General features: G+C 43.3%; 1 protein-coding gene across 1 annotated transcript in view; it reads left to right on the forward strand.

The window, feature by feature from the left end:
* The window catches only part of SLC7A14 (solute carrier family 7 member 14), a 111,899-nt gene extending 95,911 nt beyond the window's left edge, over positions 1-15,988 (forward strand). Inside the window, exons 6-8 of the mRNA XM_025869624.2 lie at positions 198-406; positions 2,492-3,369; positions 15,425-15,988. Of these exons, the coding sequence (XP_025725409.2) occupies positions 198-406; positions 2,492-3,369; positions 15,425-15,747 (1,410 nt within the window). The 3' untranslated portion in view covers positions 15,748-15,988. The remainder of the gene's footprint in view (positions 1-197; positions 407-2,491; positions 3,370-15,424) is intronic.
* Positions 15,989-22,306: the final 6,318 nt, after the last annotated feature.

A 22,306-nucleotide genomic window follows, 5' to 3' on the forward strand; every position in this document is an offset into this window, starting at 1 on the left:
AAGTCCACTAAATTCTAATGAGAAGAGAAAATACTGAGACCCCCAAGAGCTCTGGAGCCCAAATGAGAGGTCTAAATTAAGGGCACATGCCAGGAAGTGGCAAATTCAACATCCAGGCTTCTTTGCTCTCCTGTGGGACATCCATCCATGCTGACTGTCCTCTCTACCTCCAGCCATGTTTTCTCTTGTTTTAACAGGTGAGCATGATCTTAACTCTGATGGTGCCATACAATGCCATTGACATGGAATCCCCACTCATGGAGATGTTTGTGGCTCATGGGTTCTATGCTGCAAAATTCATAGTGGCCATTGGGTCGGTTGCAGGACTGACGGTCAGCTTGCTGGGCTCCCTCTTCCCAATGCCAAGGGTCATTTATGCCATGGCTGGTGATGGGCTCCTTTTCAGGTAAGGGCTATGCTCCATGAACTGTATTCTATTCTGCCATGCCTGCCCAGGGAGAATGTCAGCCTGACTATAGTTTTGATGTGAGTGTATGTCACACAGACTATGGAACTTGTCATATATCCTGACAAAGAGTTTGAGTGAGAGTGATGTAAGCCCTGAAATAGTTCCTCAGTTTGACTCTAGGTCCCTCAATCTAGCACAAACTGCTATGTTCCCCTAACTGCCCCCACCCCTCCTGTTTGGCACTGTGTGTTACTTTCTAAAGATTATGGGTGTCCAACTGTCATGCTGGGTGGCTTCCAGAAGGAAGGACCCATCCCAGGAACATCTTAGGCCTGCCCTCACATTGAGGCCTGGTACTGCCCATCTCTCCACAGTCCCTCTGAAGCTGAAAACATTCAAAGCTACCATTGCAGGGAGGATAAGACCATCTGAACAGAGCCTAATAACAGTAGCAACAATGGCTACCATTTATTGAACATTTGTGTATCCTGGGTGCTTTGTATACAGTATCCCAGTTAGTTGTCACAATAACCCTGTTCTGCAGATGGATATAGTAGATGAGTATACTCAGGTGAAAAAACTTGCCCCAGCTGCTGAGTGAGGGGCCAGGGTTTGTACTCATGACTGACTCCAAAGACCAGATTTTTAACCACACCAGTGTATGGAATTTGAGCCCCCTACATTGGCCATAAAGTGGTCAATCTGCCCATGGGCACAAAGGGAATATGGCCCACCTCTTGGTTCCCAGTGCCCACCATATGAGGGCCTTGCAGCGAAGGCATTCTTCAAGTTCACAAAGCAAGGAGTAAAGCATAGAGGCCAAGGAGCTCTCAGGGGTATGGAGGGATACCCTCAGGGACTTTCTCTCTGCCATGAGCTGTCATCTTCTTCATTTCCTCTGCATAACCTCAAAGTCATCACCAGGTCAGAGCTGCCATGTTTGGGAGCTAGACAGTTGGAGAAGAGGCTGATTATAGTGGAGATGTGACAACTTCCCCCACACATCCAAAAGATTTTTCTGCTGTCAAAGAAAACTAAGAGGAAAAAAACCCAAGCACAGCTGATAGTCATGTGTAAAACACAAAAATAAGGGGAGGGGACCTAGGACTCAGTCAGTTAAATGGCTGACTCTCAATTTCAGCTCAGGTCATGATCTCAGGGTCGTGGGACTGAGCCTCACATCAGGCTCTGGGCATGGAATCTGCTTAAGATTCTCCCTCTCTCCCTCTCCCGCTGCCCCTGCCCCCCACCTCCGCATATGCTCTCTCTTTCTTTCTCTCTAAAAAAAAAAAAAAAAGAAAGAAAGAAAAAGAAAAGAAGGAAGAAATGGAAGAGCGGGGAAGAGGGAGGATTAGGAGGAGAGGGAGGAGAGCAGGAACCTATTTAAGGCCCACAGGAACTGCTAAAGAAGCACCTGTCATTCATTCACCTTTGTTGGTCTTCTCCAGTTGATAATTGGCTGGACTTAGCCTGCATCTATGAACACGTGTTCTGAATTATTGTGTTATTTTGCCAAGTAAACCCCTGCACTTTCATTGTAGAGCAGTGTTTCTCAAGGTTTGGCATAAATCAGGATCCTCTGGAGTTTTTCTGAAGTATAATTGGCTAGGGTCCATGCCCAGAGATTCTGACATAGTAAGTCTCTGGTGAAACCTGAAAATATGTATTTCTAATAAGCTCCAAGTGATACTGATGCTGCTGAGCCATGGATTGACCACACTTTGGGTAACACAGGTCTAGAGAACCCCAAGCAAGTATATGAATTTTCCACCCATCACTTCTTCCCAGCAAAGCTTGCAGTTGAATTCAGGTTTCTGACATACTTCCCAAATTCAATCAACCCTTCACATCAGATAATGAAGTAAGAACTTTAATAAAGAAGTTTGCCTCAAAACCAAGGCATTAAAGTAAATTCTTTTTAAATTATATTCCTGAAACCAGATCCTGCGGTAGGAAGAGCAGCTGTATTGAAAGCAGTGAATCCAGAAGTAAATTTGAGAAGCGGGACAAAGAGGAGTTAAACCATGTTAGAGTCAGTCACCATCTGTAGCTCACTGCTAATCTGCTTGCCCCTCCCTCCAGGTTCCTGGCTCATGTGAGCTCCTACACAGAGACACCAGTGGTGGCCTGCATTGTGTCGGGGTTCCTGGCAGCTCTGCTCTCGCTATTAGTCAGCCTGAGAGACCTAATAGAGATGATGTCCATTGGCACACTCCTTGCCTACACCTTGGTTTCTGTCTGCGTCTTGCTCCTTCGATACCAACCGGAGAGTGACATTGATGGTTTTGTCAAGTTCTTGTCCCAGGAGCACACAAAGAAGAAGGAGGGCATCCTGGCCGACTGTGAGAAGGAAGTTTGTTCTCCTGTGAGTGAAGGGGAAGAGTTTTCTGGCCCAGCCACCAACACATGTGGCGCCAAAAACCTACCGTCTCTGGGAGACAACGAGATGCTCATAGGTAAATCAGACAAGTCAACCTACAATGTGAACCATCCCAACTATGGCACTGTGGACATGACCACAGGCATAGAAACTGATGAATCTGAAAACATTTATCTCATCAAGTTAAAGAAGCTGATTGGGCCCCGTTACTACACCATGAGGATCCAGCTGGGCCTTCCAGGCAAAATGGACCGGCCCACAGCAGCTACAGGGCACACGGTGACCATCTGCGTGCTCCTGCTCTTCATCCTCATGTTCATCTTCTGCTCCTTCATCATCTTTGGTTCCGACTACATCTCAGCGCAGAGCTGGTGGGCCATCCTTCTGGTTGTTCTGATGGTGCTGCTGATCAGCGCCCTGGTGTTCGTGATCCTGCAGCAGCCAGAGAACCCCAAAAAGCTGCCCTATATGGCCCCCTGCCTCCCCTTCGTGCCTGCCTTTGCCATGCTGGTGAACATTTATCTCATGCTAAAGCTCTCCACCATCACATGGATCCGGTTTGCAGTCTGGTGCTTTGTGGGTAAGCAACTTCCTTTGGAGCCTTGAGAGTTCCCTCTCAAGGCCTTGAACAGGCTTATCCCAAAATTACCTCCTAGCTGGACTAGGCATCTCCATTGCAAGAGGAATCTAGCTGGTTTTATGGACCCTTGCTTTCTGCATTAGAGTCAATAAAGCCAATTGTGCCCTTTCTGCCTGTTATGGTCTTGGTCGTTGGTTCTGAAGAATGATGCTGATCAATCCATCACTTCATTGAATACTATTACTGGACATTCTTTTTAGGGATAATTAATTCCATGAAAAGTCCACTTCAAATGAATCCACATAATAAAGGGACAAAAATAGCACACTAAAAGTGAGAGTGGAAAAGTGGAATTCTATCTTAGAAACTAAAAATTATGAAACTAAAAGTTATGGAAAAAAGGATTTTTCTTACATTTGACAAAATTAAATTAAAATACCAATCATGCCCTAACTTTTTTAATCAGCAAAGTATAAATTAAGTGTGGATTTTTTGGCATAACTTTTCTGACTAAATTATATCATTTAACATCCCCACTGCATATTGATTTTTATAAAATATTCAAGACTTTTTCATTTTTTCCCAAGATTCTTTCTTCATCCCTCAATATCCCAATCATTCTCTTGGGAAGCACCCATTATGTCATCATTCTTATGGATTTTCTTTTCTTCTGTTGATAACTGATATAACACCACCAGCTCCTCAACTGTCCACAACTTTGGGTGTAAATCAGAGATTCTCTCTCTAAATTCACGTTCATTGCCTTCAAAAAGTCTTGTACCCTTCCCAAGATTTTTAATTTTCCTTTGTGATCGATTTGTATTATTATATGTTTCTCACACCCAACAAGCACTGATGTTCATGAGATGGCTGGGGATTGGTGCTCATGATCACTTGAGAGAGGTTTAAGTGAAGCCTAATTTTAAAGTTCCTCAGTCACTATCTTGATGGTCCCTATACAAATTGGTAGCCCCGAAGTCCCCAAAGTCCACTCCTTGAGGTCAGGAATATGGGCATTCAACATAGCATCCTCTGTGCCTGGAACACAACTCGTGCTTAATAAACGCTTCTCTCTGACTACTGTTCAGATGAGAAAAAAGGAATAGCTGGAAAGGAGCATGAGGAGGTGGAATTTAAATTGTAAGCCTATAAAAAATAAATAAATAAATAAATAAATAAATAAATAAATAAATAAATAAATAAATTGTAAGCCTATAAGATAAGATTTACATAGAGGGATGGGGAAAAACAGTGCTCAAGGGCACGTGGGTGGCTCAGTCAGTTAAGCGTCTGCCTTAGGCTCAGGTCATGATCCCAGGGTCCTGGGATGGAACCCCACATGGGGCTCCCTGCTCTGTGGGGAGTGTTTCTCCCTCTGCCTCTCTCTCTGTGTCTCTGATGAATAAATAAATAAAATATTTAAAAAAAAAAACAGGGCTCAAATGACAGGGCCAGGGTCTTCCAGCAGATTCCTCACCACTGAAGGCTAGCCTGTGTCTTCTTGTAAGCATCCCATCCCAATTTTTCACGACTCTAGGTCTCATCCTTTGTTAGACTTTTGGGGGAGTTCTTGAGAGAACCCCAGTAACTCATCAAGGTTTTAACTACTTACCTGATTTATTCACAATCTCTCTTCTCCATTTAAACATGTTTCCCCTGGAACATGTAGCTAACCAATGGAGAGATTCGACTGAAGAAGGGAGAAATATTTCAGTCATGTATTTGTCAAATGACTGAAGGCATAGATGCAAAGACACAGGCATTCATTCATTCATTCCTAGAGTATTAAAGCTGGAAGGGACCTTCAATATCTAGTAGAATGTTCCCCACAGAGTGGTGACCTTTCCATCGGTAGTATTTGGGCTGATTTTAGAGAGTCTAGGAATGAATTTTTTTGAGCTTTTAAAAATACCGTATAGTTATTATACATTTTCACACATACTAGAAAAAATATATATACTCACATGAATCTGGTGATTATTTTTAAATTTAAAAAGTGAGTCAAATTAAAGGAAAAAACATCAGTCCTAGTACAGGTGCCATGATTCATAGAAATAATTAACACTTAATATAGTTCTAGCACATACCAGCCATTATGCAAGTGCTTTCCTCACATTAACGTATGTAACCCTCACAATGACCTTCATTTTACAGATGAGGAAGCTGAGGCATTTGACTGAGATCTTGTAGCTAGAATTTGGTAGAGCCAAAATTAGAAGTCAAGTAGTGTGGGTCCAGGGATCGTGGCCATAGCCACTATACTAAATACGTGGTATAGAAATAATGGAAGTCGGAGAGATACTGACATTGTCTACCCCTCCCCACTTCTCCCTCTCTCAGTTTTACAGATGACAAAACTGAGCCTCCAAAAGGTTAAATAACATTCTCTAGGTCAACAGGAATAATGGCAAGCTCTTCACAAGGCTATTATTAAAACCCAGTGTCTCCACACTCAGCTCTGCTGCTGGCACCTCCCTACCATGCTGTCCCTGAGCATCCTTCTTATTGGATCAGAATGTTTGCTATATGTAGTTTGTGCAGATTAACGCCTAACATCAGGGCTGGCTCCACAGGGCACAACCTCTGCAGTCACACAGGGCCCCACATTTGGTCTAATGCTCTGCTGCTGCTTCCTTGAATTCTTAACAACTTTTTTTTCCTAACAACATTTTAACAAGAGGCTCCACAGTTTCATTTTGCACTGGAGCCCACAAATTACACCACCAGTTCTGCATCACATCTGTGGTTTCTGGAGCACCAGAGGCATTTTACAAAAGTGGTAAGGTGGCAGGAACCCTTGCCCTCGGAGTCAAACAGCCCAGGTTCAAATCACAGCTCTGCCACCCCTGTGTCTTGTGACCTTGGGAAGTTCAATTACCTCCTTTGCATTTCAGTTTACTCATCTGTAAAAATGCAAATAATTCTACTAGTCTTGATCTGGTTGCCCTTTGGGGCTTAAATAAGAAAAGGGACTCAGTTGGTTAAGCATCTGACTCTTGATTTCAGCTGAGGTCATGATCTCAGGGTTGTGAGGTCAAGCCTGGCGCCAGTCTCCACGCTGGGCATGGAACCTCCTCGGGATTCTCTCTCTCTCCCTCTCCCTCTGCCCCGCCCCGCCAAAACTAATTAATTAATTAAAATTTTAAAAGACAATATTGGGGAAAGTCATATGAATTCTTTCTCTCCTGCCTTTCTTTTTAAAATCTAAAATGACTCATTATTCCGCATACTAGCTATCACATGCCAAAGTACAGCATGAACCTGTTCTGACTCAGGCTGCCCTCCCAGTTATCAGGCAGAAGAAAACTCCCAGAGAGCCTTTTGTAATCTTGGTGATAGCATAAACTTCAAACTCGTTCCAGAAACGGATACTCCCTGACATGGGAGGATGTCACCCTGCAGCCTGGGGCTGGCCAGACAGAGAGCACAGGAGCTTGCTCAACAAGCACCCAGCTGCTGGCCACTACCTGCTTCAGCATCATGGTCTTTGAAGACCAGTACACGAGTAAGCTTTGCCTAGAACAGAAATTCTCTATCTTGACTACACAGCAGAATCCCCTGACAGCTTCTGAAATATTCTGTGCCCAGGATCCCATTAAATGAGTCTGATGTGGCCAAGTACTGGGTATTTTTCAAAGCTCCCCAGGTAATTTTAATGAGTGGTCAGGTTTACAGTGATCTAGAACCGTGGTTCTCAAAGTGTGGTCCCAGACCAGCAGCATCAATATTACATGGGAACTAGTTAGAAATGCAATTTTGAACCCCACCCCAGACCTACCAAGTCAGAATCTCTGAGAGCAATTTAGGTTTCAACAAACCCTATGGATTATTCTGATGTATGCTCAAATGTGAGAACCACTGACCTAGAGAGAAAAATAAGAAATTAGTAAGCCAGGTAGATAATTTAATTACAAAAACTCCGTTTTCCAAAAACAAATTTTTGCCCATATAAGATATATCAATCCCACAACCCCAAATTGGCTTATAAAACTTTCAATGCTCTCACAGAACAAAAATCCCACCTCTAAACTTCTGAGTCTCCAAAATGTCAGATTTTTCTTCTTAATTTCTCTCTTCATAGTATAACTTTCCTGGGGAGAACAGTAGAGATATTTTTAAATGGAACTTCTTATGAAACATCAGCTACTTTTTAAAAAGATTTACATGGTTAAGCTGAGTCATAACTTGATAATCTTCTTGGGCACATTTTTTCTAACCAGCCTTCTCTGAATGAATCTTAATTACAGCATTTTTCTAACAATGTTTTGCTAAGCTTTTGACCTTCAGATGAGCACGACTCATAGAATAAAATAAGGCACAAGTCCCAACAAGATTACTCAGTGCTTGTTTCTTTTCCTTCAGACAAAAGAAATAACACACATAGCAAATGTTTGATAATCCCAACAAAATGAGCACAGAGAAGCCTGAGTTTTCCTTTCCTCTTAGCTGATGTGGTTTTGTAAAAGAACACCTCAAGGGGTTGGGCAGAGTCGCAGGGAGTCTGAAACTAGCAGTGACCAGTGATGACACCACTCAGTGGCACTTTCCAGTGTCTACTGTTCCCCTGTGGGACTTTATTAGAAAGTAATCATCTGGTAGACCAGCTCCTGGGCCCCCTCACCCCAAGGGCGGCCAAGTTCTCACCCGGGATTTTTTCAGCCCCTCTGATAAAGCAAATTCTTGTCTATAGATTTAGAGAACAGACAGTGATTTGGCAATGAACTTCGTAAATCCTGTACTAAGACATAATTTCCAAAGAGAAGACACACCTATGGTCTTTACCTGTGCTATCATTCAAAAGTCCTTTTGAAAAGGGACTCAAAGCAGCCATTGTCATGAAGGGAAGAGAAGGGAAGGAAGGGAGCTGTGAACTGGGGACAGACGGCGTCAAGATAAATCAACTCCTGAGGATATGTCCCATAATAAGCTTGAAATTCTCCTTGTAGGCAGAGGAGAAAACAATTGGCAATTTCATCAAATAAATCATGTTCAAGGGGGCAAAAAAAAAAAAGCCATGAAGGCCAGGATGAGGGTGGCAACAGGGCCAGGGCAATTCCAAGAGAGAGTGTGGAGGGGATCCTGCTAGCCAAGGCTGCGTGCTGGGTCGGGAGCTGAGCATGGGGAAGAGCGCCAGGAGACCCCAAGGTTCTACGCCCAGCGGCAGCCGCAGTGTCGGCTCTCCTTTGAGACAAAGGAAGGGAGAGGGGGCCATGGCAGAGACAAAGGCCCTGGAGCAGTCATGTGCAGGGGACCTGGAACACAGAGCCGTGACAGAGTGAGCCCTGGGCATCTTTCCCTCAACTCTTTCCCATTTGTAAGTTTCATCCATGCTGTTGCTTGTGCTTTTAGGTTGTTCATTCTCCTTGCCCGGCTAGCCTTTCACTGTGATAATAATATTATAATATAATAATAATATAATATCATATTATAATATAATAATAATAATAATAATATGCCCATGGACGTTTAACTGGCTTCTAGTCTGGGGCTGTTACAAATAGGGCTGCTATGAACATTCTTGTACATGGTTTTTGGTGGACACATGGACACATTTCCCTAGGGTTTCTGTGGAGTTAGAAGTAGAATTGCTCGCTTGGATTATTGGATTTTTTTAATACCCCTTTACAAGATTGCATCCTGTCTCCTGGCCATTATACCCCTCTAATAAAATAAGGGTCCCCAGTTCCATTTTGCAGATGGGAAACTGAGGCATAAAGTAATGTGACTTTATATTTGACCAGTGGCAGAGCCAGGGAGAGACTCTCCACCACCCCTCAACCCCCCCTTCAATCCCGAGGCCGCTCTTCCTGGCCACACCATATTAAACAAACCTTATTGTTATTACAATCACCAGGGCTTGTGGAGGTATTTTAAAAACTAACCAGCAAAGTGGGAGTTGGTAGGGATTGCAGTGGGTGGGGAGGACACCCTCTCATGACCATCCAGTCTTCCCTTCTGCATTGGCAAATGTCTGTTTTGGAAAGCCGATCCCAGGGTAGTAAAAATAAAAAAGCCTCTGGGCATAACAAAGTGCCTCAGTTATCTGCAGAGGGCAGGGCTTCCTGCTGGAAAGTGAGCCCCAGGAAGAGGTAGCTCCACCCAGCCTGAGGTCAGGTGACCCACCTCCTCTGGCCCTGAGTCTGTGACTGCCTACAGAGGACAGGAAGCTCCCATGGGACTCTAAAGATCTGGCAGCTTCTCCTTAGCCAGAGTTGGGGCCAGTGGGGTTAGAAATCTGCAGTTACTGTCTATCTCCAGGTCACCCGGGCTCTTTACAGAGTTGAGTTTTTGTTCAAGGTTTTCCCCCCATATGATCCAGAGACACGCCCCCCAACCCTCTACTTGGTAGGTTGGGGTCATTTACTTAATTTGCCCAGATGGATCCACACAAGGAGAGTAAATGGGTGTATTGCCCACTGATGCTCAGGTGTCCCAGCATCTGAAAGCAAGCCTGGCATTTCTAAACCGTCCCTGGAGACGCCTGGGTGGGTTGGGAACAGCCATCAGTTTAGACTCAAGAGATGTGAGTTCCAGCGCCATTTCAACCACTGATTTATTAAACAGGTTTTAACCTCTCTGGGATAATGGACGAGAAAGTACTATTTTACAAAGGGTTTTAAGATCACAAAGTGTTCTACTACATAAAGAAAGCCCATTAAATTGCCAAAGGCATGATTCTTCATCTTGTCTAGCCTGAACCTCTCTTGGGCACATTCTCCATCAGGGAATTTCTGCCTGGAAGAAAAGCCGATGCCTCCTTTCAAATATTTCCTTTCACTGTAAACAGCCCTTCTCAGGACTCATTGCCATTACCTTTGAGCAGGGCCGGCATTCAGCCCCTCTGCCCAGGTACAGCCATGTCTGTTTTTAAAATACTGAAACACTTCTGTACCTACTGCTAACTAGTTGCTGCCCTGAGCGTCTCCTCTCCCTAAGATCCAATAACGCAAAAAAATAATAATAATAATAATAATAATAACTCCAGCCCAGCAGGAGGGTCTCCGAGACCCTGCTGCAACACAAAAGCTAATTCCCTTCTGATTTTTAACACCACACCTGCCTTTCATGTATTACAGCTTGAAGATGTATAACTACAATGCAATGGATCTAAGTTTTTAAGGAACAGCAGGATTAAATATGCAAATGTCAATTAGCCATCTCATTGTTGAGGCTTGGTTCCAAATGACTTCTGGCTTATGCCGAAAGCAAATCCTCTCTCAAAAGATAAAACTTTGCCATCTGTAAGGGTTTACAAAAGAATACGATGCCAGTCCCAGTGACAAATAACAGCGCCCCGAAACTATATCAAGCAGTAATAGCATCATTGGAGTGAGTCTATCGTCTCATAAGGTGTAGAGTTTTTCCCCACATGCTTAATCATTCAGGGCAATTTTAATACTTCTGGATATCAGATGATATTAAGGAATTATTATCATTTTTTAGAGGTGATAATGATACTAAGTTAAGTTTTTTTAAGTTGATTTGAAAGATACATACTTAATTATTTACAGATGAAGCATAGGATGGAAGGGATTTGTTTCAAAATTATCTAAAGAGAAGGGCTCAGGAGGCTGGGTGTCAGGAGGGAGCTAGTGATGAGTATATGGGGTTCTTTATACTATTCTCTGCTTTGGTATATGTTTGGAATTCTTCAAACTAAAAAGCTAAGCAAAATTGTTTTCTATTGGTCTATACCCCCTGGCCACCCCTGGTAGGGGAGATACACCCTGGATCAGGACATGGAGAGCCCCTGAAGGATTCACCGTCCCAGCACTAACCGTGTTGCTGTAGAAAATCTTTTATTTTGTCCTATGCCCCAGTTCCCTGTCTGTGAGATACACGTAATCCTAACCTTCCCACTCCCTGGCCCTCCACACACACACACACACACACACACACACACACACACACACACTCACACACACATTCCCAAACAGGCTACGAGGAATCTAAACAAGATCACATGCATAACATTTTGAACTCCTTGGGAAAAAGGTACAACATAAATAATGCATCCTTAGGACCTCAGCACCCAGAAGTGTTGTGTGAAGTTCAGTTTAGATGATTCAGAATTCCCAGAATCCCCACAGATTTTTCAGAAACTACCTCATGCTTAGTTTTCTAAGCCAGCTGAAAAAAAGGAGCAGAAACAAAAAACACCCTGCTTCTACACAGGAGGCTTTTAGCAGCTCTGTTTACTCCCCCGACACAAAGCCTTTGTTTATGTGTGACAGATGGTAGTACATGCTTCTCTGCTCTTTCTACCTCCCTTCTCCCCTCCCTCCCTCACTTCATTTGATCCCCTCTGTTTCTTTGTTCCCCTCTTTTTTTTTCTTTTCTCCAATCCTTGGTGCCTTACACCACTTTCCTTGAACTTACTCAAGGGCCAGCAAGAAGGGTCAGACAGAACGCCAGACCTTTGCCTGGGCTGACCATTTGTTCCACTAGGCTGCATGCACACAGTCGCTTCTTGGTTCAGAGCACTTATATTCAAAATATACTTATTTTTTAAATTTATTTATTTAAGAGAGTGAGAGAGAGAGCATGGCAGGGAGGGGCAGAGGGAGAGAGAGTTTCAAGCGGATCTGGGCTGAACACGGAGCCCAACATGGGGCTCCATCCTACGACCCTGAGATCATGACCTGAGCCGAAACCCATCCAGGCACCCCAAAATATATTTTTGAAGACAAAATAACACAATTTTGAAATGATAAGGGGCTCAGAGCAAACATTAAAAAGCCCATAAATATTTACATGGCAGATTTCCATGGGTTGCTTTCTCAAAGTAATCGTAGTCAATGCATTCATGCACACACATGTTCCTTCAGACACAGTCATTCCCAAAGAACAAATGTAGACATGACCTTTTACTCAATGCATACTATCATAAGCATAGTCTCCAAACCAGCCTGCAGGGGGCAGCTGTGAAGGACTGGGCATGCAAGAGTCCTCTATCCGTATGGAATGCTGTTTCTGCCCTCGGCCCGATTCCCAACCTGTTTCTTTTTTTGTAAAATGAAGGTACTCAAACAGATCTATAGACTCTTTCCAGCTCTAAATATCTAGGATTCTATGAGGCTCTTAGAGAATGTCCATAAATCAGTCTACCTGACGCCACCACACCGGGTGGGGGCAGGGGAAGGTCTGTCAGAACAGATGTCAAACCAGTGCTTGAATGATGAGCTGTGTGACTGCAGAGCAGAGAGCTTAGGGGCAAAGGGAAAAGGAAAAGAAATGGTATTAAGTTCAGTAGGGAAATAACTCACTTTTAAACAGGGTCTGAGAAGGGGATCAGATGGAAAGAATTGATAATAATAGAGACCAAACAGGAAGAGGAGGCAAGATTTGACACCTGCCTCAATGTCTAAGAGAAAAGATAGCAAAAAAGCAAAAAGGGGCAAAAAGAGCTGCGTGCCTGTTGATCCCACCTGGTCTCCTGAAATTTATTCTCAGGTCTCAAACATGCTTCCAACGGAGGCATTCTCCAAGAAGCAGCATGCTGGCCCTTTTAGAAGGGGCCTTAACTTGGTGCCTTGTCCCACACAAGGGTAATAACTATCCCCCCATGGCTACTCCCCACCCCAGCCCCACCCCAACAAGAAAGAGTAAAGATCTGTGTTCAGAAAACTGAAGTCGCTATTTGAGAGTAGCTACATCTGCAAATGATTAACTCTAGGATTTATTACCAATTAGGACTATAAATCTCTGCTTACTTCGGCTCCTGGACAGTTGATTTCACTGGGGGATTGGGCAGGGGGTGAGGAGAAAGTCATTTAAAACAAAGAGGGAGAAATCCAAGTTTAAAAAAGACCCACTTCAAATTCAAAAGGAGCAGGATTTCTCAAGCACCAAAGAGGAAAGCAGAACTTGACCTTGTGGTTCTAAGCAAACAGCTGTGCAGATGCCTGCAGGGTTAGCAAAGCCAAAGGAACTAGTGCCACTCAGAAGAGGGGCGTCTGGGGTTTGGAAGGGTGTTGCATAACGGAGTGGCATCTGGTGGCCAAGCCTTAATATGGCTGGTGTTGGCAACGGAGTACGTGCCCAGGAGCTTAATGCTCCTGATCTAAGGGATTCCCAGTCTTGGCTAACCATTGCGCTCACCTGTGGGGCTTTGAAACCTACCTATGCTTCAATCACACTGCAGACCAATTAAATCAGAATCTCTAGGGGTGGGGCTTGGGTTTAAGGGCGGTTCAGAAACTCCCCAAGAGACCTTCCAGCTGAAACCAGGGTTGAAAGTCATTGCTTATCTCATTTCATCCTCATGGCAACTCCATGTTATAGGTACAGTGACTATCATGAAGAGAAAACTGAGGCACAAAGAAGCTAAGTAACTGGTCCAGGGTTACACGGCTAATAGTAATGGAGGCAGGATTTGAACCCAGCGTTCACACTCTTAATCACTGTGCCCTATGATCCCCCAAGGCAATGGTTCTCAGCTATTCCAAACCCTGAGCCTTCATGAGCTTTTCAAGATAGAAAATGGGGTTTCTCAAACTATTTTTTAATATTTATTTATCTATTTATTTATTTTGAGAGAGAGAGAAAGAGCGTGAGCAGGGGGACAGAGGGAGAGAAAATCCCAAGCCAACTCCGTGCTGAGCAGACCTTGAGATCACAGCCTGAGCTGAAACAAAGAGTTGGATGCTTAAGCAACTGCACAACCCAAGCGCCCCTCAAACTATTTCTATATGTAATTTCAAAAAATTATAACAGAAATGAAACATTAGCCCTTGTTAATGCTCCATATTAACTAGGAAACAAGTTTCTTCCCTTTGCTTGGAATGACATCAACTAAGGAGGTTGCGCTGGAAATTTCATGCTCATCAGAGTTCTCATTCATTCGTTCAACAAACATTAAGTGCCAGTTTTCTGCAGTCTCTAAAATAGAACCACCCTGGGGTGCCTGGGTGGCTCAGTCGTTAAGCGTCTGCCTTCAGCTCAGGTCATGATCCCGAGGGCCTGGGATCGAGCCCCGCATCGGGCTCCCTGATCTGCGGGGAAGCCTGCTTCTCCCTCTCCCACTCCCACTGCTTGTGTTCCCTCTCTCGCTGTGTCTCTCTCTGTCAAATAAATAAAATCTTTTAAAAATAAATAAATAAATAAAAATTAAAAAAAATAAAATAAAATAGAACCACCCTGTGCAGATAATCACACAGTAAACGTTCTAAGGGCCATAACAGTGGCAGGCACCAGACGCTTTGAGAGCCCACAGAAGAAAGTGAACAGCTCTGAGTAGCAGTAATATAATACTCCTTCGGTGAGTGAAAAATGGCAAAGTAAACAATAGGGCAATATATACGTATTGCTCAGTGGTGAAATAAAAGATGGCATCCCTAATTGGAAGTGTGGGATAATAAAATGCTACAAGAAGGTTGGGGACCCACGGTGGGTGATCCACAGATATTTAAGCAGGGGTGGAAAATGCAAATTCCTAGTTGGCACCTACATGAGTGTAGTGAACAGGGAGGTGGGGACAGAGGTGACTAGAGAGCCCACATTCTATCTAAAGAAGAAGCTAGGGCTCACCTCCAGCCACAACTGCCATATAGGAATGTGGGAGTAGTGTCGTGAGACCTGACGTTTTTAGGGGAAGCCGTAAATATGGGTTGCTTAATGCAAGATACCCCAAATTTTTTTAAAGATTTTGTTTATTTATTTGAGAGAGAGAAAGTGAGCAAGCGAGCGAGAGAGCACAAGCGAGTTAGGGTCAGAGGGAGAAGCAGGCTCCCCACTGAGCAGGGAGCCAGACGTGGGACTCGATCCTGGAAGTCCAGGATCATGACCCGAGCTGAAGGCAGTCACTTAACCAACTGAGCCACCCAGGCGCCCCAGATATCCCAATTTTTAAATGACATCTAATTCGAGTTTTTCCAGAGACGATGTAGACCAAAGAAAACATATCTCCCGCCAGCCCCGCTTTCACCGCCAGCCCCACTTTCACCGCCAGCCCCGCTTTCACCGCCAGCCCCGCTTTCACCATTGAGTATCTCCCCGCTAGTCCCGTGGATCCCAGAGCAACTGCTTATTCGCCTGTGCCTTTCCCTCCCTGCAGGTATGCTCATTTATTTCGGGTACGGCATCTGGAACAGTACCCTCGAAATCAGCGCTCGAGAAGAAGCCCTGCACCAAAGCACGTACCAGCGCTACGACGTGGATGACCCTTTCTCGGTGGAGGAGGGTTTCTCCTACGCCACGGAGGGCGAGAGCCAGGAGAACTGGGGCGGGCCGGCCGAGGACAAAGGCTTCTATTACCAGCAGATGTCAGATGCTAAGGCCAACACCCGGACAAGTAGCAAAGCGAAGAGCAAAAGCAAACACAAACAGAACTCAGAGGCCCTGATCGCAAATGATGAGTTAGATTACTCTCCCGAGTAGAGGAGTAAACACACAAGAAATGTGTAGAAACGGTGGCGATTTCTTTTCAGTAACTTAACCCGTGGGCTAGAGGGTGAAAACATTTTTGGCTCTCATTTCAAAAGTCCAGCCTTTCCCCAGAGTCAGTCCCCAGTCATAGCCTGTCATTTGCTACTTTTGTTCTTCAGGATAGTTCTGTCGAAGGGTTTCACCTGGGTTTCATCACTGATCCCCTTGAAAAATAAATAAATAAATAAATAAACCAGAGGCTGCAAGAAATTCTATCGTAGGTGCAACCATCAGAGCTGATGGCAGCAAATGTTTCCTAGGCCTTTGCTTTGTTGGTTTAATCTTTTTGCTTCTTAGAGAGGCAAGGGGCCTCACTTCTTGAGCCACACTGAGGCCACAGCTCCTCCTGGAGATGTGCCAAAGCAGGTGGGTGTGGGCACCAGGCAGCATTTCCACCACCAGGATCACCCGGGCAAAGATCCTCCGAGCACGCCCTGCTGAGAGCTTCTCCCCGAGGACGTGCACAGGTGGACACTGGCACTTCCTCAGCAAGCAACACTTGGTCCTGAAATCTCACAAAAACGAATTCATGGAGAAGACGCATGCTGCTGCTTCTTATTCACCAAGATTCTCACAGTCTCCAGACTAACTTTAGGATCCAGCAAAGGTTAGGGACTCTGAGACCATTTCCCCAGAGGTTTCAGAGTTACCATAAAGCAGTCTTGCAGACCCAACAATATGGTAAGAAGGACCATCAAAGCGCTACTTCAATGCCCAGAAAAAAAAATTAGCCATCTCTTGCCGTGAAGGCCAGAAGGGCATTGGCAGAAATTAACTCTCCATCATACCTTTTCTTCGACCAGCCTCTAAGCTCCTGCTGATATAATGAAAGGGGACATAGTTGGAGCATGATTTCATGGCATTAATATGCCTTGAAGAAGGAGGCCACTTGTTTTCAAATCAGATAAAAATCTTTACAAGGAGACGTGACCAGCCACTGAGATCACACTGCAAATTCTATTTCAGATTTCCAAAATTACAAATTGTGTAGTTTGTTGAGATTTGCCACCACTTGAGCGGTGGGGGCCCCTCTGAAAACAAAACAGCTGAAACTCAGCTACTTAGGTAATGGCATTCCGAGAGATCACATTTCACTTCTGAACCTTACTCCTCCCGAGTAGCTCGCGTTTAGATTTATATTTCGTCTGTTATTTCCCAGAGCAGGTTTACTGAAGCCCAGAGAGATACCTACCTGGTAAGGTCTACATCGGGCCCTAACGGGGACTCTTAAAGGAATTTTCTCAGAAGTAACCTAGAGGAGAGAATGTGTGGCCGGCAAGAACACATGGTCTATCAGCTCCACTCTTGGGTCCCCAGAATTCCCTCGGTCGCCCTGAGATGTGCGCACGTGAACATGGAGGCACAGTTTCGATCAAGCTACAGTCTTTGTGGGCCTTCCTGAAAGGGGGGCAAAGTAGCAAATTTCTCGCCCTCTCTCTCCCAGATCTAGCATTATGCCAAAAGTTGTCCAAAATACATCAACTAATGTAAAGCTATTCTTTGTTAAAAAGTTGAGGTTCGTGCCATCATGGCATGCCTTAGGATTATGGAGAAGAGGCAAAATCCACTTTTTCACTCAATGAACACTGATTGAGACTGTATCAAGTGCTAAGCAATGGGAATAGAACCAAGTGTAACATTATGCCCTTGGGGGCTCCCAGGGCAGGGAACGAGCGGTGCTGGCACCTGACAAGTGTAGACAAAACCAGCAAGCCTGACAAGTCTTCCCGGTTGATGCACTGGGCTTTAATATAGAATAAAATAGAAGGTCAATTGAAGCTAGTTTTTTTTTTTTTAAACATGATTTTAGGTAAATTGCATATCTCACCCAGGGCCAATGAATGCCAGTAAATTCAAGCAACTCCTATTTTCTAGAATTTCTTTTCCATTCCTCTGTATTAATTGTTTAGAATTCTGGTTTCCTGGGGTAATTTTGTCATTTTAATGTAACGCATGGCAGTGCTGTGTTTTCTCTTCCCTAAACTTAACCCTAAAGATACAGTGCCTGGTCTGTGAAATGTATCCTTGGGGATGAACTGTGGACTAATTATCAGTAATTTTTTGTGAATACAAAGTTTTGAACTAGTTTCGAGACTCAGCAAATCTGCCTAAACTAAATACAACGTGTGAGACCTGAAATATCCAGATAGATGGGGTGGGGCTATATTCATTAAAAATGTCCAAAAAGAAATATGAGTGTAAAATAACAAAATCTTAACGTGGGTGAAAGAGCTCCCTTTTAGTAGTGAGGGTTAAGTATTAAGGTAACAATAGTTCGGTGGTGGATGTATGAAATTTCTGTAGCATGAGGAGACAGAACACAGAGTAAACACCGTTGGTATTGATTTTGTGAAGACCCTCTGAACCGCTCTGGTTCTGGAGACATTTCTCCCAAGTAGTATCTCCTTCTTCTTATAATCTTGGTCTCTTTGTTTCTCTAAAGTTAGTCATCTCCCTAACAATCTTGGTTTAAAAAAAAAATTAGTAAGATAGAAAAAAGATTTTTTAAGGTAAATTGACATGTTTTTGTTCATGTTTCCCAGCCTCTGTGAAATGGTCCCAGATTTCACAATGCAGTTTCAAATACCATCAATTACTAGAATGATTATATTAGCATTTCCTAGCAATTTTCTCAAGACCACGTTAGTGGAATCACATTAAAAGTAAGATCATCTTATAATTACCGTAGAAACTTAGCCTTGAATGGAGTCCAAGAAAGACCTACATTTTATTGAATTCTTCTCTCTTGCAAGAGCTTTTCCAGGGAGGTTTCATCGTGTGAATTAGTAGTGTGGAACCAATTACTTGATTTTTTTTGTAATTGTATTCTATTTATTGGTACTCTGCTTCCTTTCAGAAGGATTTCAAGGTGGCTATTGAAATACATATAATGCAAAAAAATAAGTGAGGAGCTTGGGTAAATAAAAACAGAAATAGAAAGGATAAGACGAAGCTAGAAGTGTGTTTAGTGCACAAATGCAAAATCTTGATATGCATTGCTAAATTTGCCGATGAGGGGGCAACTTGAAAAATAGTGAAATTGTTGGTAATGACATGAAGAACCACTCCTGCATGATAAGAATAAATCTTTCCCCATGAGGGTAGAGAATAGCATAGATCATTGAAACCCACGTACAAGCTTCAGACTTAGATTTTACCAGCTACATGTACCTGGCATAGAGTGGGTGTTCAATAAATATCTAATAATCAGACGGATGGCTGAATAGATGGATGAAAGGAAAATGAAATATTATTTATTCAAGAATTTTTTGCGGAGTCCTTATCTGTGGTATGACCTAAGACATGGGGGAAATAGGATATATAAGATATATAAATAAAAACCATAGTGAAGGTGACATGTGAGATGAGGGACTTACAAGGTGCACCGAGAGTTCAAATACGGAAAAGACCGCCTTTCATTGGGAAAAATGATAGAGAATGCAGTCTTTGTGTTGAGCCCTGTGGAATGGGCAGAACATTTCCCTCAGGTAGAAATGGGCAAAAGGCTTGCCAAGTGGAGAATCAGCATGAGTAGGGAGGAGAGGGGCTGACAGCTGTCTCTGACTAATAATGTGTACTGTGCCTCCTTCAAGGGAAAGCAAGAAGCTAGTCTGACAGGAGCTTACGATGTATGCATGATTGATCTATGCAACAGTAAGAAATAACGCTGAGAAGGATGTGAGGGCTTATTCACAAATAGACTTAAACAGCGAACTCAGCTGGCTGGCTCTCCTTGGGTGGGGAGGCACCGGGGAAATGATGAACATATGAATCAGGGAGGGCTGGGCTTTAAGAAGCTGGGTCAGTGGCTTCGTCCACCTGTGTATGGTGCTAACAGATCACATACACATTTCAAATTGATTTAATATGTTGAAAGGAAAAAAAGATCCAAATTAAAGCAATGTATGATTGATCCTTCTTTTGAATCCTGATTTCATCATTAACCTAGAAGCATAGTCATTTAACATGTAGACAGACAACACAAAGTTATTCACAGCCATTTTAAAGTTTTCAACAATAACTTTAAACAACCAAACCTTACAATTTTTTCTAACTAACTAATCTAAAAAGTAAAACCTCAGCTCCAGATTTTACTCAGCTTGAGTGCAAGGCCACTTTGAACTGGTGAAAAGAATCAGATGATAGAATTGGGTGAAGAAGCCAATTGTACTACTTAGTAACAAACTGACAACTAATCAAATGTCTACATCGTGGTCATGATGTTAGATACACAGGGAGAAAAAAGTTGAATTTAACAATGCATTTCTGTAGATATAAACCCAGCAATTAATGGGAAACAAAGCACAAGCCGCTTCAAAAAAAAAAAAAAAAAAAAAAAGTCTTTTCCCTATTCTCCTGAAAAGGACTGATAAACTTGACGTCCTTCACATCACATTTGTTGGAAGTCTACAAGGGAATACCTTTTCTCTGCATTATAAGTAGAAGTTAACAGGAGTTTGAGAATCAGCCCATGAGTCTAGAAGAAATGGCGTCCCCTCTCCCCAGCTTTTACCAGGGACTAAAATGTCCATGGAAGCCCATGGAGGGTCAGCCACAGGTTCATCTAATTTTGCATCTCAGAGTGGAGAAGTCAGAAGTCGGGGAGCATGTCCAAAGCCAGGGCTGGGACCAACTCACTGAATCCAGGCAGAGTTAATGGCCCTCTCTTGGATGTAAGCTTTCAGGCTAGCGAACAATCCAGAGATGGCCTTAGTTTCTGAGGCTGGCGGGAGGAGGGGGAGTGAAGAAAACACACATTAGGGCTGCATGACAACCCCATGTTTATGCCATGTGGAACAAGACTAGTCAAAGAGGGTGTTTCTAACCAAAATTTTCATGGAGCCTCGGTTTCTTCTGCATGCTTGTATCTCCCTGACACCGAGGACCCGTTTGTCTTCAAGGGCCCTTTGGAGGCCCTAAGAGAGAGAGGCACCAGCTGATAACCACTGATGGCCTGGCCGTGAAAGAGCCAATATTTGTAATTAAACCGCAGGCAAAGCCAGAAACCGCATCCCAAACCACAGGCCCCACAGCTAGCAGGAACCCACACGCTGTTCATCGAAGAGTGGACTTTGTATTTCTCAATTGGAATGGTGATGGGGAGCAAAAAGCCCCTTCCATGTACATAACTGTTAGTCCTGTGTCCATTTTTTTCTCTAAGACTCCAGAGGAGAAGCTATTGTAATTTCTTTTCCTCCTCAGGAGCTACCGCTTTCTAAAATGCTTTCCTCTTCTTGCTCGGCTTGAGTAACACATGCATCGTTCTGAACTACCTAGGCAGCTGCCTTTTGTCAAAATTATCTAAGAAAATGTTCTTTTTTTCTTTTAGGACTTAAAGCCCAAAAGGGATTAGTGGAAGTTTTGCAGCCCATCAAAAGTGAACATAATTCTGCAGTATCAACTAAAATAGTGTTAGAAACCATTAAACAGTATTCTACATGCATGGAATTACGAAATTCATAGAGGACTTTCACAAAATCAGCTTTGGGCTTGAAGTCTTCTGAAAGCAGGGAGCTGTAATTTCTTACCCTCAGAGAACATTATTAGTACATTCTGGTACGATATGGAGAGAAAACGGCTTTGTATAAGAATTAGGAAACAGAGGCAGCCTGGATTTTTTCATCAGGGACTCCCTCTGTGCTTTATTTTCTATGCCGCTTTCCTAACACTGACACCAATGACATTGGCTAAAGAGAATTGTGGGACATCTAAATTTCTCAGGAAGCACGGATTTTGAAGGACTTGTGTTCCTTCAGAGAGCCAGGTGAGGGGAGTGCTTCTTGCACATCTCGTGATGGGTATTGGCAGTTGCCAGTTCACGCATCTCACTCACTCGTGCTCCTGAAGACGAGAATCTACACCAGAAATCAACTCCCCAAAGCAAAGACTTGCTATGTTAATGCTACAATAGCACACAAATACCTCAATTGTCTGGGCTGATAGAGGGGCTGCAGGTTTTAAGAGAGCAGATACTGTCCTCCTACATGTAGTTATACCATCTAACGACAGGACTTGACGTTCTAGCTTTCCTCACTGTGGAAAAGAAACGTTACTGTTTAATCCATATCCAAAGTTATAAATACAGCTTGTAAATTTTACTGACTTGTATCCTTTTTGTTGGGTCCTTGAGAAGTACAATTTGCTTTTTGCAGATGGTAATTTCTAGTGTCTTTCTCTGCTTTTTTTTTTTTTTGGTATGAAATTGCTGTATTTGTTAAAGTTTGTTCGTTTTGTGGTCTTTAATTCCCATTGGTGCACTGTACAATGGGGTGTTGTAGTGTATCATCAAGAAAGAAATAATATGCCGATGTGTTATGGAGTGTGTTTTATTTTCAAATGACTGTGGTGTTGACAATATATTGATTTATCAAGATACTAAGGGAAAATTCTAAATTTACCAAAATGTGTATATTTTAATAAACTCATAAAGCTTTATTGTGTGCCTTTAAATTTAAAAATGGGTTATAAAGAAAGTCAGAAACAAAAGTGTCTTACTAAAAAATATCCATAG

This window comes from Callorhinus ursinus, unplaced genomic scaffold (assembly GCF_003265705.2).
Source record: "Callorhinus ursinus isolate GAN/ISIS: 27379988/994484 unplaced genomic scaffold, GSC_fseal_2.0 scaffold1, whole genome shotgun sequence".
Classification (NCBI taxonomy): domain Eukaryota; kingdom Metazoa; phylum Chordata; class Mammalia; order Carnivora; family Otariidae; genus Callorhinus; species Callorhinus ursinus.